This window comes from Plasmodium gonderi, assembly GCF_002157705.1.
Source record: "Plasmodium gonderi DNA, contig: Chr02, whole genome shotgun sequence".
Taxonomy (NCBI): domain Eukaryota; phylum Apicomplexa; class Aconoidasida; order Haemosporida; family Plasmodiidae; genus Plasmodium; species Plasmodium gonderi.
Genome location: NW_021628926.1, coordinates 52,424 through 69,280, shown reverse-complemented (window position 1 = coordinate 69,280; position 16,857 = coordinate 52,424). Strand labels below are relative to the sequence as shown.

Here is a 16,857-nt window from a genome sequence, read left to right as displayed (position 1 = left end):
AGAGATTTATCTTTTACTTGGATTATTATGAACATGATGATATAATTTGTTGTATATAAATTTGATCACATATAAAATGACACAACAAAATAAGATTTCGTCAACTGAAATAACCCATTATTTATGTGAAGCTACAAAAAAAAAATACAAGTAATTATAGAGAGAAAAAGAATTGTATTTCAAACTATGCAAGCGTTTTATAAATAAAAAATGAATTAATTTTTTATGTGCAAATCTTTCTTTTTGTTGTGATGTCTTTGAGTAAAAATATGTTGCAGTATTATTATCAATAATGTAACATATTTTTGAGATTTAAAATTTTGTAACTAATATTAATAAATATTATATAAATAAATGTTACAATATTTTTTGCGAATTTATGTTTAGCACTATGGGTCCCTTTGTACTAAATGTATAATATTTTTAGAACCTAGCACATTCAAACTTTAGCTTGAGTAGCATTATTTCTTTTAATAATTACTAATGATATAGGAATATTCATATATAACAAATGTTTATAACATAATAATTATATTATGTTTTAGAATGGGTGAATGTTTTAGTATAAAAATATGGTAGAAATAACGGCGTATAATGATTAGCACTAAAAAATAACAGCGAGAAGTTAGAAATGTAATTTATAATGTATACGTATATTTACATATACTTATCTACATGTACATATCTACATATATATATATTTATGTGCGTGCGTATGTGTGTACTTCCTCGTTAGTATGTTGCCAAGCTCATTCAAATTCATCAAAACACACTTCAATTGCTTCTTCCTTGTCTTGCATGATAAATCCGTCAACTAAATTAATATCATCATCATAGTTACTCATTTCATCATCATCATATTCTTCTTCTTCGTCGTTTTTCTTTTTAGCTGCTATAAAAATAGCACTGCAGATTGATAAACCCAGAATAAAAGCCCCAGCTAATAATACTCTTTCCTTTTCTCCTTTTGCACTGGAAATTCTTCTATGCCAAGATTTTTCATTTTCTGCCTCATGATTCTCAGTTTCTGCTCTTTGGACTCTGTATGAATCTGTATCCTCTTCTTGTTCCTCACTCTTAGTGTCACTTATCGTTTCTTCTTCTGCTTCTGGTTCTGTTTCTTCTTCTCTTTGTGCATCTGGTGAGATATTTTCCTCAACATCACTTGCATTGTTGGCTTGCTGCTGATATAATAACTTGCCTAACTCTTTTTCCAATTCTTCTGCCACTGTTTCAGCATTATTTAACACTACTGTTATATTGGAAATATGGACATTTAATTTGTTAACTATTTCTACTGAATCGTTTATGTATCGTCTTGCAGTTTCATATGCATTTTGATTGCTTTTGGAAAGTGAGTTAAATAATTCATCCATTTCATTTTTCTTTAGTTTTATCCTTTCTAATACACTATTAATTTTATGTAATAATACCATCGTTTCTTCATTATAATTTTTTACATTTTGTATAGCTTTCTTTAGATTATCAACATTTTTGTCATTTTTCACGCTTGATTCTTGATTGTAAATTTGTTCATTAATTTTTATAATAAATGCATTAACGTCATAGTCTCTATATATTTCGTTTTCAATATCTTTAATTTCATTGAAATTGTTTTCTATTTGAAAGAATTTTTCCTTCTCTGGTAAATTTTGTATAAAACGTGCATTTACTTCGTTTACTACTTTCATAATTTGGTTAATGAAATCATTTGTATAATTTTCACTACACATTTTATCGTTCTCTCCAATATTTAATGATAATTTATTTAATTTATCATCTAAATTAGATACAATGGTTTTATTATTTCCTATTTTATTATTTATTTCATTTTGTGTATTCTCATTTTTATTATTCAGTGTTTCCTCTTCTTCGTAAGCATTCATATAATCAGTTAGGATGTTCTTTCTGTTTATTAAAAGTGTGATTTTTTCTTGATTTTTTTTTACATTGTCATGTTCATTATAATTGAATTTCTCTAGCTTTTCCAGTTTTTCTATATCTGTCTTAATATTACTGTAAATTTCATCGAAGGCTTTAATAGACTCTAAGGTAAAGGAATTGTCAACCTTAACTAGTTCTTCTATTTTTGTATTAATTGCACCTTTGAGAGTTGTAACACTACTTATGTTTTCTTCTATTCTTGATTTTTGACTAGATAATGCCTTACTAAATACTTCAACTATTTCAATATATTTTTCAGCACTTGATTTAATTTCATCCAATTTAACAATTTTTGCTATTTCGTAAATTTCTTTAATTTTGTTTTTTTCATCGATTAATTTGTTATATAGTTTTTCCAGTTCTTCTGCATTTTTTTCTAAAGTACTAATTTCAGTTTCTTCATTATATTCTATGATATTTTTTTTTATATTATTTACAATATCTTTCGATTCGTTAAAAGAATTGTCTAATTCTGTAGAAGATTTACTTGATTTTTCAAAATTAGTTGATTCATATTGAGTCAATTCTACTGTATTTAAAAAGGTAGTAAAACCCCGAATATCACTGCCTATGGAATGATAACTACTATCAATTTGTTTAAAATGGTTATGTGCTTTTTTATATATATCATCGATTATTGTTAAATTTTCGCTCATTTTAGTGTCTAGGCTATCCTTTAAAGATGTATATCTAAAAACTTCACATTCGATTCCTTTTTTTAATAACTCATCAAAGGAGGTATCAAGAGTTGCAATATCTTTTTCTATATTTTCTGTCTCTATATGTACTTCATCGATGGAGGTATTTTTTTGTTTAATATTTTCTAGGACGCTCTCGCTGGCCTTTAAAACTAGAACTTCTCCTTCTAAAGATTTTAATTTGTTTATTGCATTGGTAAAACGTTCTTTTATTTTACTCAATTTTTGTTCATCAATTGTGTTACTCTTTTGTTCGTTAAAAACATTGGATAGATTTTTTAATTCTGTTTTTTTATTTTCATTTATAATGTTATCATAACTTTTGTCTTGGCACTTGATTTTTTCTAATTGGTTAAGTTTGGTTGAACTATTATCTAACCTGGTAGAGATAGTAGGTTCCTTGGTTTTAATAATGTTTACTTTATTTATTAACTCCTTTATTAGTTTAAGCTTGTTATCTATATCTTTTCCTATATCTATTAATTTTTTACATTCTTCTTGCTTTTGATCTATTTCTTTTGAGTGTTTGAATATTTCTAAAACGGTGTTGTAAGCTTTCTTAACATTTTCATAAACGTTTGTTAGCTTTGTATCTTTTTCCACATATTCTGTTTCTAATTTTACTTCATTTTCTGGTTGAAATTTTATTTCTTCCACATCTTTCAAGTCTGGTTGTTCGACTAACTGGGATAGTGGTAATTTTGGAACAATTTTTATATCCACAAAATTTGCAGAAGTGGAGATATGATCTAAAATAGATTTTGCCCTGATTTTATAAGTAGAGTGCATTGTTTTGTGTACTTCTGTATTTTTATCTGTAGCTTGTTGTAATTTATCAGATGAAGCATTTTCATCGTCCAATTTTTTAATATCTTCAATTAATTGTTTAATGTTCTCATAACCAGAGTTTACATTAATATTTTCTTCTTTAATCAAGGTATTAATTTTATCTAAATCTTCTTTCATATGGAGTATAAATCTGAAGGATTCCAGTTTTTTAACATCGTTCAGATATCTATTTGCCTTTTTTTCTAGATTTATAATATCTGCTTTTTCCTGCTGGGATTCTTGTCTTAGAGTTTTCGCTACATTATAATTTGTCTCATTGTTGGAAGCTTTTGCTAAATTTTCAACAATTTTATTATAATGCTGATTAAATTCGTTCTTTATTTCGCTCCATTTTTGTTCATAATCTTTTAAATATTTATTAAATTCGTACTCATTTAAATCGGACCCATTGAAAATGGCAGAAAAATTACCCAGTATTGAATTTAATGAATCTTTCACCGAATCTATGCTTGCTTTTTTGGCATCACTTATTTCTTTTATCTTTTGTAAAAGTCCAATTTCATAATTCTTTTTAGATTCTTCTAATTCCTTTTCTATACTTTCAATACGGGACTCTATATCATTGAGCTTTTCGTTTTCAGCACTAATAAGCTTTTTTTCAGTTGTCATTTCGGACAAATATTTTGCAGAATTAGTTTCTTCTTCCTTCACTTGATCTAATGTTTTTTTTTCGTTCATATCAGTTTTTAATTTTAAAGGACTAGTGGAGTTTTTAACTTTGTCAATAATTTTTTCAACCTCTATTTTTATTTTCTCAATTTCGGACAAATTATGTTTTGCTCTTTCGATATTTGTTTGTATAATTACATCTGCATTTGTAGAAATTGTATTACTGAGATCATGTTCTACATTGCCATGGTTCGGTTTTTCTTGTAATTTGATAAGTTTTTCTTGAAATCTTTTCATCCTTTCCTCCATTTCAGAGTGTTCCTCTTCTATATTATTCCTTATGTCAGTTGCGGCATTTATTTTTTTCACCGATTTTGTTTCTATTCCTAAAATTAATGATTCTTCGAAAATATCATTAATATTTTTTTCATATTCGAGAAGCGATTTTTCATTCTGTTTAGCTTTTTCTTCCATATCATTTACTTCTTTTAGATATCCTTCAGATTTGGCAAAATTTTCACTAACTTTTTGTATGTCATTATCTATCGAATTATTTTGAGTATTTTCCTTATTTTTTTTCAATACTTCCATTTTATTTTTTGCCCTTTTTATATTACTTATTTCTAATGTGCATTTTTCTTTATATTCCTTCATCTTACTTAAATAGGATTTGATTAGTTCTTTCTTCTGAGTATTAATTTCTTTCTTGATTTCTTCAATTTGGTGTACTTCTTCATCTATTTGTTCATCGGGTAAAGTTATTATTATTTTTTCTTTATGTGTCTTTGCCTTATCTATCATGGCAACTACTGTTTTGACAAGATCATCTATTTTCTTAAGCTCGTTAGTAGTGGAATTTTTAATATTTTCTGCGTTTTGGGTATTTTTCAATACTTCATCAGATATACTTTTAGAATTATTCAAAATTAATAAATCCTTCATCTTTTTAATTTGTGCCAGCATATCCATAATGGAATTATATTCCGATTTTGCTTCTTGCAATTTGGCATTAACTTGTTCTTTAATTTTTTCTATTTCACTTAGATTTTCATTTTTATCGGCCTTTTCCTTTTCCTCCTTAGCAGTGTTAACAATATCGTTAATTTTTTTATTGTTATTTTTAGCCTTATCGTAATATTCCTTGTAGTCAATGATATTTGCATTTTTTTGTTGATATTCAACCGTGTGTTGTTTTATTTCATCAATTTGTTTAGTGGATGCTTCAATTTGTGATACTGCATCATTTCCCTTAGCAGATTCTTTTTCTATATTTTGGACAGCATGATGAATTAAAATTCTTGCGTATTCTAATTCGGCTTTTTTTACTTCTGTTAACGTAGTTTCGTCCTTTTCTATCTCGTCTAATTTTTTAAATGTAATTTCTTCCATTTTATTAAAAAATTCTTCCATACTACTTCTTTTTTCTTCAAAATGGATTTTTTTATCTTTCTCTGTATTGAAAATTTCCATGTACTGCTTATATGAATTCATAATTTCGCTTAATTTAGTATTCTGGGAATTTATTTTTTGCTCAATATTTTTAACTGTTTCTTCAAATGTTTTTATTTTATCTTTAATTGTGGTATTTGCAATATTTTTTACATCTTCACTAAAAAGGAGGGGGATTAGTTTCCTTTTCATTTCATTTATGGAATCTGTATTTTTCTGATACTTTTCTTTTATTTCTTGGTCCTTTTTTGTTATAAGGTCATTTACCCATGATAGTACTTTCTGATGTTGCTCTTTAATGAGATCTTCTATTTTTTTCTCTAACACTTTATGTTTAGTGTTTAGGTTATCTATTTTGGGTTTTATATTATCGGATTCAGTTTTATTTTTTGATAACTCATCAGGATTTACTGCACTATCCTTGGAAATATATTTTTTTGTATTATCACAGTAACTTAATATGTTACTTATTTTTTCTTTTAAATTGCCTATTTCTGTTTCGGATAATTCTTTCTCTACATTGGCTTTTTCTTCATTTAAAGTTTTCGTCAAATTTTCCTTTTTGCTTTCTTCTACTAATTTGTAATTTTTAATGTCGTTCATATGATTATCTAATTTTAAGATTAATTCTTTTTTTATATCCTTTATTTTTTCTACGTCTTCCATGTTTTTGTTAGATACATTTATGACAGCATTTAATGCCTTGATGCTTTTTATATTTTTGATTGTAGTTTGAATATCACCTAAGGTTTTACTAACTGATTCTTTCAGCTTGATAAATTCATTTTGGAATTCGCTGACTTTTATATCTGTAATTTGAGTATTAAAATTTTCTAATGATGTGTTTGTATCTGAATACTTTTCTTTCGTATGGTCTTCTAATTTTCGAATTATATCAGTGCTTGTATTCAATTTATTATTAGCAGTTTTTACACTTTCCAACATCAAATTAATATCATTAGATATTGTGTTTTGCCTGTTTGTAATAGCATCTTTGTGTTTTTCAATTTGGCTATAAATATTTGTATTATCAGACGTTTCGCTATCATTTTCTTTGTTAGTTTGGAGAAAAGTGTCTTTTCTTTCATTTATAGTAACATTATACTTTTCGAGTTTTTCCTTTTTCTCCTTATATCTATTTAGGCTTTCTTTTAAATCGTTAAATTGTTTATTTAACTTTTCTAGCTCACTTGACATGTCTCTTTTAACACCTTCAGATTGGTCTAGTATAATATTTTTCTTCAGTTCTGACAATTTTTTTGACTCTGTTTCTAAAGCGGCCATTATTTGAGTGATATCATCAAATTTCATTTTTACTACTTCTTCGTGTTTTTGCTTAGTTTCTTTTCTCAGTTTATCGATATCATCTGAAGTATAAGCTTTTTCGTAGAAGTTTTTGTGTTCATCTACAAATTTGGATAAATTATCAACAACAGTTTGAAGATTTTCTTTGTAAAGTTCTGTAATTTTTGCTTTAATATTGCTTTGCAGTTTTGTTTTTTCACTTGTAAACTTTTCCACTCCAAAGTGGACAACCTTAATTAGCTGTTCAATTTCTAGGACACTTTTGTCTAATTCTGCTTTTTTGGAAATTATTAATTGTATATTATCTCGGTTTTTTGCTATATATTCCATTTCTTTTTTTATTTCATCCTTGATAATGCGATTTTTTTTTTCATCTTCAATCAGTTTTAATAGTTTATCTTTACGGGCTTCAACATCTTTCTGTAACTCAATAATTTTTTTTTTTGCATCTTTTACGTATTCTTCATAAAACTTGATTTGCTTTATTCTTTCTGTAATACTATATTCTTTGTTATGTTTTATTGTTTCTATTATGTCTAAGAATGCAATAGCTTTTTGTAATTGATTCATTTCTTTTAATTTTTCATCTTTTAATTTGTTTGCTACTTCAGCCTTTTCCGAATTAGTTGATTCAACCTTTTCCTTTATAAAATTTACATAGTGCTTCAATTGATCTATAACCCCTATCAAGGTTATCACTACTTTATCATACTCAGTTTTAACTTTACTCACTTCTACATTTGAGTAGCGTGCATATTCATCTATAATTTTTTGGTTAGATTCTTGAACTGTTTCTGCAAGTTTTAAGGATTCTGATGAAAAAGTAATGATAGAATCAACCTCAGATAGAGTATATTCAGAATTTAAAAGATTAGTTGCTCTGTTCTGCAAGTCTGTCTGAAATTTAGCAAAAGAGTTGTAAAGTATTTTTTCTTTTTCTGTTAAGGCCTTTTCTAGCATGCTCATGTGTTCAGTACTAAATTTAAAAGTGGAATAATAATATGCTAATTTTTCAAAATTATCTTTAAGAGTATTTTTGTTTACTAATCTTTGTGTATTTTGTCTTAGATAAAGTTTTATATTATCAGAAGCAGATTTTATTTTGGATAAGTGTTGATCATATTTTTCTTTAATATATTTAATTTCTTCTATAATAAAATCTGTTATATCTGTATAAAGGTTTACATTCAATTCAGCTTTTATTTTTCTTATTGCATCACCACTGGAAGTGTGTATATTTTTAATTGTATTTATAAAATCATTATATTTTCTATGATCAAATTGGTCAATTTTTAATATATGCGCCTTAATCATATCATCATAACGTGTAGTATTACAATTATGTTTATTGCAATTTAGTTTATTAAGAAGTTTATTTAAATCAGATTTGATATTTACATAATCCTTATATGCATTAGTGTGAATATTTTTTATACAATTATGATAATCCTTCAATTTTGATTTGTATTCACTTTGTTTATTACCGTAATTTGTTCCTTGATTTTTATGCCTCTCTGGCTCTTCTAAATATTTTATTAATGTAATCAGACCATTTTTATGAGATGAACATTGACTTGTTACTTTCGCAACATTATCAGAATAGGTTTTTACCTTTCGTTCAATATTATTTTGGTAATCATTTTTGATTTCTTGATAATTCCATATATAATGTTTCATTTCAGCAAAGTAGTGTACGTATGCATTATGTGGACTTAATTGAGAAACTATATTTGAATGTGTATCTGTCTCACTAATATATTCTATACCGTTGGTGACGGCTTGGGGTACCTGTTTGGTAGGTTTAGGAGCTGCTTTTTTCTTACCATTTTGAATAAATGCATTTTTAATAGCATATAATTGGTTATTTACATATTCGCTTTTGTTATTATTTGTATTAGGTGTATATAACTTTCCTTTCTTTAAGTAAGGATAGTTTTTCTTTTTTTTTGTAATTGCAGAATCTTCTATTATTAGGAAAGATGAACTATTAGATGAGTATTGTTTGTTAGAGTCATCATGGTCATTTTTATCGTTATTATTTTTGGCATCTGCCTTTTTTTTTATTTTAGATTCTACATGATCAGTGTTCACTAAATTGGCATATAATGGCAATAGATTCAGCTCCTTTTTAGTTCTGTTCGGTTTTTTCCTATCAATTTTTTTACATAACACTGCAAAAATGAGAAAAGTGAAAATGGACATATATTAGAATGGTTAATAAATCATATTGTAATTGAATTTTGCAAAAAGATGAATGAAATGAGATAAACGGGTACAGAATTTTACACATCCATGTATTTATAAAAGTATATGTGTGATATTATATAAGCTATCATTTTGATTACCAGAATGTATAATCAGTAGATTACACAAGATAGTCCAGAGTGCTTTTTTTCCCATTTTTGATTTAACGTAATCCTAATTTTCTTTCTCAATAATCAAAGTGTTTTGAGTACACTTTTTTTACATTTCCAAAAGCAAATAATTTGGTAAAAAGATCTGTGCAATGCTCTGTAAATTATTTTAAAAAAATAGGATGTTCATACGATATTTAGTCTTTACAAATGTATTTATTTACAAATACAACATTTACTTTTGAATTGACTAAACGTGTTTATAGATAATGTGGGGCTTTCCCCTTGAGAAATAATATGGGTTAAAATAACACTTTGTTATTGTCCTTACTTTTCCATGTGTAATAAAATGATAAATGTAAATATTTGAAAAATAGATATTTAATCGATGTGGTGTAAACGAATAAATGGATTTTTTTTTTTTTTCCTCTCTTTTTTTTCCCTTTTTTTTTTTCAATTTTTTTTTTTCCTCTTTTTTTTTTCAATTTTTTTTTTCCAACAGATTTAACTTCAAACAAAAGTGGTATCTGTAGATCTACATTTGTTATGTGTGTGCAACAGGAGAAATACAATTTATTATGTAACACGGAGAGTTAATTCATACTATAATGAACTTTTAATGAAAGTATAAAAAAGAAATTAATAATTTTAAATTTGTGTTTTTTTAAAGTTGAGATATTATTACTTAAGTGTAAAAATTAGGCTTAAAAAATGCACAACAGCAAACACCTTTGAATGAATTACAATTTACAAAAACAAGAACAAAAAAGAAAAAAAAAAAAAAATGAGAGAGGAACATGTTTTTTATTACACTAAATTGGTACAAAAAAATTTTTAAATAAAAAACTCATTTTTTTTTTTTTTTTTTTTTTATTAGTAATTTTTATACACTTTCATGATCTACAAATCAGTGGAAATTAAAAAATTTTCAAATTAAAAAAATGCACAAAATATTACAGTCTTAATTGTTCACAAATTTGTTGCTGTGGTAGAGTAGAGACATTTTAAGAAAGAGCCGTTACTGTTTCTGTTGAGTAGATCAAAATTTTGTCCTTCGTTCTGTGAATGGGAAAATATTATTAAAACTCACCACTTTCAATGAAAAAAAACTATTAATTAATTTTCCAAGTGTGTGAAAAAGTAAAAATTAAGTTTTACTAAAAAAAAAAAAAAAAAAAAGCTCTTTACATTTAATAGATTCCCATGATTCGATTTTTATTTGTGCTTTTTGGAAGATCATTTTTTATATTATTATTACCCCTTGTAATTACGCTTGTTGCACGATCATTCTTTTACATCTGCAAAAATGGGAAAAGGTAAAAATATCTTATTCGATTTTTTGGCATTATAAAGCATTAAGAGGAAAGATCTAAATAAACTTAATATTTTCATTTTAGGTACGCACATTTTGTTCTGTTTTTATATACACAACATTTTAATTTTTAGTGACAATTCCTTTTATTAAAAACGTTAGTGTTTGTTTATTTAATGTTTTTTTTTTTTTTTTTTTTTTTTTTTTTTTATTATTTACACTTTAACGAACAAGATTTAAATAAACAAAATGGTTTAAAATTGTTAAAAAAAATTAAGAAATGTTTGAATTAACCATCTATAATAATTTAAGTTGTAATGTTGGTTAGTTCTCATTATTTAGAGAGAAAAAAGGGAGATTAACTTTGCTATTATTTAATGATCTAAATCCGTTGTTACCTTATTGGGAAATTATTTGTTATGTTTAACCAGCAATACTTAATAATAATTTTTTTGTAAATTTTTAAAAGTAAATGTGAAATTTTTTATGATTAAATTTGTTTCCATAATATGCATTTCTCTTTTTGTTTGTTTAATTACAAATAGTAAATGGTCTAATTAGCTATAAATTCAACATATAAAAGTATTTAAGAATTGTTTCCCCTTATACATTTTTTATTGCTATACCATATTTATTTATTCACTTTACTTTTTTCTTAGGAATTATTAAATTTTAATTATAATACCATTATTCGTTCTACAGTTAATATTAATTAGGAACGATTTAAATGGTGAAAAAGTAAATAAATTCCTTTACATTCCCTATTCTTTTTTTGGATATGTATAACACTTATGATTGACATTTTGCAAGTCCAATGTTAATATATGTTTACAACAATGAAAACAAAGTAAGTGTTCAACACCCATTATTAACACAATATTATAATTTTTCTACCCTTAAAAATTTGGATATCTATCTACTATAGCTTTAATTGGGAGAGAATATCTTGGTTAAATATTTATAAATTTGTCATAGTTAATCCAAAATATGTATTTAAAAATATTGACATTTTAAGATTACAATTTAATTCCTTTTTTTAGTTCATTTACTGTAACTAAATGTGGAAGAAAAAATTAATATGTTCTTTATATGTGCTTTTAATTAGCATTACAATTGAATTAAATATTTTTTACCCACGACAACATCATTACAAAAGATATTCAAACGTATTAACTTTCTTTAATTAACATTTATTCAAGCCACTAGCTCATCTGTCCATTCATTAGCTAATGAATGAAATTATTTACCATTTTGTAGGTTCTTATTCACATTATATTGCTCTTAATTTTCAAATGTTATTGCCCTTTTTTAGATTTCTCTACTTTTTCATTTTGATTATTATTGCAATGCATAAATTAACAATGTTATATATGCCAAAATGAGTAAGAACTATTTTCTACATTTTGGTATATATTATATATACCTTTTTCTGTATTTAGATAGATGAGTCCTACATTTAGTTGGTACCAATTGTAATGAATATGTATTATGAGGGGACTGTCATGTAGAAAGGAGGGTGGAACGTTATATTTTTTGTGGTTTCTGGAATTATATAAAAATGAAAAAGCATAATAAATTTTTACTATATATTTACAAATGGAATGATTTTTTTTTTTTTTTTTTTTTTCTATCCCATTTGAAATTACTTTATTCATTGTCTGGTTAGTTTTTTCTATTGGCGAATAATGTAAGAAGAATAGCTTTGAATAGCATACTTTATTTTGTGATACCTCTTAGGAAATGTAATTAGTGAAAACTAACCTTTCATAAGAATTATTGATTGTTCTTCATTCTTATAGAGAAATATCTGTTGTTATTTTATAAATATAAAATGGATTATATAATATGTATTGAGATATGCTTTATATACACGAAAAAAAAAAAAAAAATCAAAATAACGAGCACTAAAAATATGCTATTAATGATATATTTAAAAATAGTATTATCAGGAATTTGCCTAGTTTATCTGAATGAATTGTTATAATTCGCTTAAGCAAAATATGTTCTTAATTATGAATTGGTTACATCTCTTATTAAATGTTCATCTGTTCGACATTTTTGTAAAAATATAACTAATGAAATGGATATTATGATACTTGGAATATTGTTACAATCCAAATTTTAACTCTACAATATATCTAATATGACTATTAAAACCGAATTAATTAGGTCTGCCAAAATTATGGTTCTTTGAGCTAATGATAACATGTCTATTTTTGGCTTAAAATTTTTTTTTTTTTTTTTTTCTGATTAGTTTTAGACCATTTGGATAGAACATTTATTACATTCTAGTATAAAGTTGAAATTACATTTGACAATGGTACCAAAAAAAAAAAAAAAAAAAATTTTTTTTTCCCTTATTTGAATTAAGATGAATTTTCTTAGATAATGTGAAAATTACAAATTATTGTGTTACTATAACTGAAATCCAAATGGCGGTGCAATAAATTTTATGTGAAATTAACTCATTCTCATTGCCTAAACGATTTAACATTTTTTATACATATTCGAGTGTATCTATCAAATGGGTGAAGTTTGAGCAGAACTCAAGAGACTCATTATTTGCATAAGGCACTATGATACATACATATATGTATATATATATGTGAACGGGAAATGTATGTAATTGAAAATTAAGGCTTGATTTTTGCAAACGAGAAAGGCAATAAACGAAGCGTGAGATTTGTCTACAATTTTTTTAAGAAATGTTGTTTCACATAAAAATTAAAAGAATATAGGATGAGTTAAAATAAGTTCAGCTACAATAACTGACGCAAGAGATATATGTATAGATACATAACAGGGAGTGAAAAACTGAACACCCTTTTTCATTCGGCTGAGATAATGCGAATGTGATAATTGCTGAACATTGCCTGTCTTATATATCAGATATAAATTGTTGCTTAAAAATAGGTGAATTGGTTTTATTCCATTAGATGTAGTTAGTGAATATCTATATATAATGATCTCTTAGAAATATTAAAATTACTAATTAAAATTTGGATTATATTTTTATAAATAACAAGGAGTTATTTTTTATAATGAAAGATGAAAATTTTAAAAGTTATTACATCTCTCACCCTTTGATGTATTACCTTATTTGTAATAACGTAAGAATTGTTCAGAAAAAAAAAAAAAAAAAAAAGTAATATCAAAAGGATAGAATAGTTGAAAATGAGCAAATTTTTCAATTTTAAAAAACAAATAATGTATAATATGCAACATATGAATTATCTTATTTGCGTTAACAGAAAAACAGGTTTTAATAATAAACATAAGAGAGTAAACGAAAAAAATGTTATTATAACATTAAATTTTCATTCAAACAAGGGCATATTTTGGCTCTTGTTTACATTACACGTTTATGTAACATTAAAATTACTTCATTAAATATATAAGCCTACAATAGGAATTTATTTCGTGTGGGTTTAAAATCAAATTAGTAAGAAAAATAAATCTTGGAATTTATGTACGTACACAAAATAATTTTATGAAAAAACAGTTTAATTCCATTTTTTACGTGCGCTTAAAATAAGTAATATAAGTCCGACAAATATTGGAGCTAGAACGGTAGTAGCAGAAGTGAGTAAACTAATAATTGTACACATCGCAAAGATGCTGAGAGGAAAGAGGCTAATTGTACGATATATTCCAAATTTCTTTATAGGTTTTATAAGTCTATTAAATATACCTCTCCCTTGAGGCAAAAATTCATCATAATTAGATAATTCAGTAAATCTAAGACGTTGCATCTCTAATTCAAATTCTCCTGTACTTGGAAGTTTAGACAACTTTGATCTATCTTTCCTTTCAAATAAATCTTTACTCATATACTTCTCTGGATGTTTTCGGAAGTCTTTTTTTTTTGGTAACTTTAAGGCGATACTTAATTCGGATCCATAAGTTGTTTTTTTTCGTGAATCAATAGTGCTTTTAAATTCATCATTTAATTTTTCAGTACTATGCATATTATGTTTGAATTCAGGAATTAACTTTGCTTTATTGTCACGCACATTTTGTAAGTCACGAAAAAATTCTTCCAAATTATTATAATTACCGAATGGATCAAGATTTTCTTGAAAACCCTTTTTGTAATCACCGAAAGCGTTAGAGGATTTGTTTTCAAAATTATATTTACTCATCAATGCATTAAAATGTTTTTGAAAGCTTTTATCATTCATTATGCAACTGTATTGCTTTTTAAGGACGTCATCAGGTGTTATAACATTAAAGAGTTCTACGAATCTATAATCGAGAGCTGAGGTTTTTAATCTTTTTGTAAAATCAGAATTATTCTCATCTAACAAATCTTGTATTCTTTTTTGCATATCTATATATTTTAGCTGTCTTTCGCTTGAGTCATTTCTTCTTTCATGCAACAACCTACTGTATTTGCCACTAAATGAATGGTCTGTATTGCTTACTTTATCATGTATTAAACTGATGGTTGATGCCTATAAATTTAGGTAAAAATATATAAAATAATTAAAAAAATATGTTATATATTTATGTACTTATAAATTTTCATTTTCATGGTAAAATAAAAAAATTAGCGAAAACGAAAAGAAATCACAAGACATATTGGTAGATAACCCCGTAGCATAGCCTCCATGTCCATGTTAAAAGGGAGGGAAAAAATACTATACTTTGAAATAACATATTGTCTTTGTAATTTTACGTTTGCTTCTAGTTCCACTGCTTTAAACTTTTTTTTTTTCTTTTTTTTTTTTTTATATTTCTAATATTTTGTCCTGATTAATATACTTTGTATGTTCTTTTCTTCATAACATTTAAAAAATTTGGAGTTGTAATTTTATATTTTATTATTTTATACTTGTTAAATAAACATGGTTTAAAAAAAAAAAATTAGAACTGTTGTATAAACTAAAAATATATAAAAATAAAAATTAATAGAAAATGACTACAAGTTGGATTAATTTTAAAACATTTAACAAATATTAAAAAGAGTTAATTATTTAAATTTTATAATTAAAAAAATGGGAAAAAATAATTTTAATGAAAAAAAAAAATAAAAAAAGGAAACTAAAAAAATATAATAAAAAAACATTTATACATGCATATTGTTCTGATTAATTCAGATTAAGTTCTAACAAATTAGAGCAACGAAAAGATGGTTTCATATTAATATACAACATGTCTACGTAGTACATACTATAATTGCGGGTGAAATATTAAAATCAGTACAACTTTTTATGATATATATTTTTCCTAATATATAACATAATTTTGTCTAAAATAACGTATCAATTTCGAACGATGGTATTTAATTAAACTGGGGATAGGAAAAAATTTAAATATATTAGAATAATAAAATATTTCTTATTTGTATGCATGCATGCACAGAACTCTGTATTTTTATAAAAACTATAGAACGTTTTAATTTAAAATATATAGTAAACTGTAAGGAGTATGAAAAAAAAAAAAAAAAAAAAAAAAAAAATATATATATATATATCTCACATATTACCATACCCTTTTATTAATAAATTTTAGGTTGGATGAGTTTATATTATATTCTTTTTAAATAATATTACAATATACTCTGATAGCGCTTGTGAAGTAGGCATCATCAATGCCACATTTAAGAGGACGAGATATAAAATAACATTATATATTGGAAATACAAGACAATGCATTACTTAGTAATATTTTCATACAAACCCATAAATATAAAAATTTTGTTAATGAAGTATTTTACAACAAAATTGAATCATATGACTTGGTTTATAAATCCTTTTAAAAATTTTCAATCTACAGAGTAGTTTAGAAACTTCGTATGTTACTTTAGATACACACAATACTATGCCCTCTTTATGTAAAAATTACTAATATGTGAAATATTAATTAAACCTTTTATGATATTTTAACTGAGTAAAATTAGCATAACCCAATGATATACATTATTTAGAAAAAGAAAATTACTTCAATCCTTTTTCAATACTGAAAAAACTTCCTTGTCACAAATATGTAGAGATTTATACTATAAATTTTTACAAAATTCGGAACATTTAACTTATAAAAAATAGATTAAACCGATGTATATAGATAGGTGCATGTGTAAAGTTCACCACAAATGGTATTAAAAAATATATAATATTAAAAGACGAAACAATGTGGAAATGTATAAGAATTATCAATAACGTTGTTTAATTTAAAAATAATAGAAGCGCAACAAATGCGTAAAAATTATAAATGAAATATTTCCTTTTTAAAAAATTTATGTACATAATGTAGAGATATTAAATATGATGTAACAATAAGTGGTGAGAGGCTAACATTTTTGCAGTATCATTTAACATCACAATTTTGTTAGCAA

The 16,857-nt window shown here is 25.2% G+C and overlaps 2 protein-coding genes across 2 annotated transcripts; both read right to left on the bottom strand.

Annotated features, from left to right (window-relative positions):
* Positions 1-749: 749 nt before the first annotated feature.
* Positions 750-9,254, bottom strand: PGO_020090 (reticulocyte binding protein; the record flags this gene model as incomplete). The annotated part of the gene is made up of 2 exons (XM_028685828.1): positions 750-9,025; positions 9,200-9,254. The coding sequence occupies 2 exons, from the start codon at positions 9,252-9,254 to the stop codon at positions 750-752; spliced, it is 8,331 nt and encodes a 2,776-aa protein (XP_028541629.1).
* A 4,769-nt stretch (positions 9,255-14,023) lies between these two features.
* On the bottom strand, positions 14,024-15,179 carry PGO_020080 (Plasmodium exported protein, unknown function; the record flags this gene model as incomplete). The annotated part of the gene is made up of 2 exons (XM_028685827.1): positions 14,024-14,974; positions 15,099-15,179. The coding sequence occupies 2 exons, from the start codon at positions 15,177-15,179 to the stop codon at positions 14,024-14,026; spliced, it is 1,032 nt and encodes a 343-aa protein (XP_028541628.1).
* Between the last annotated feature and the right edge of the window lie 1,678 nt (positions 15,180-16,857).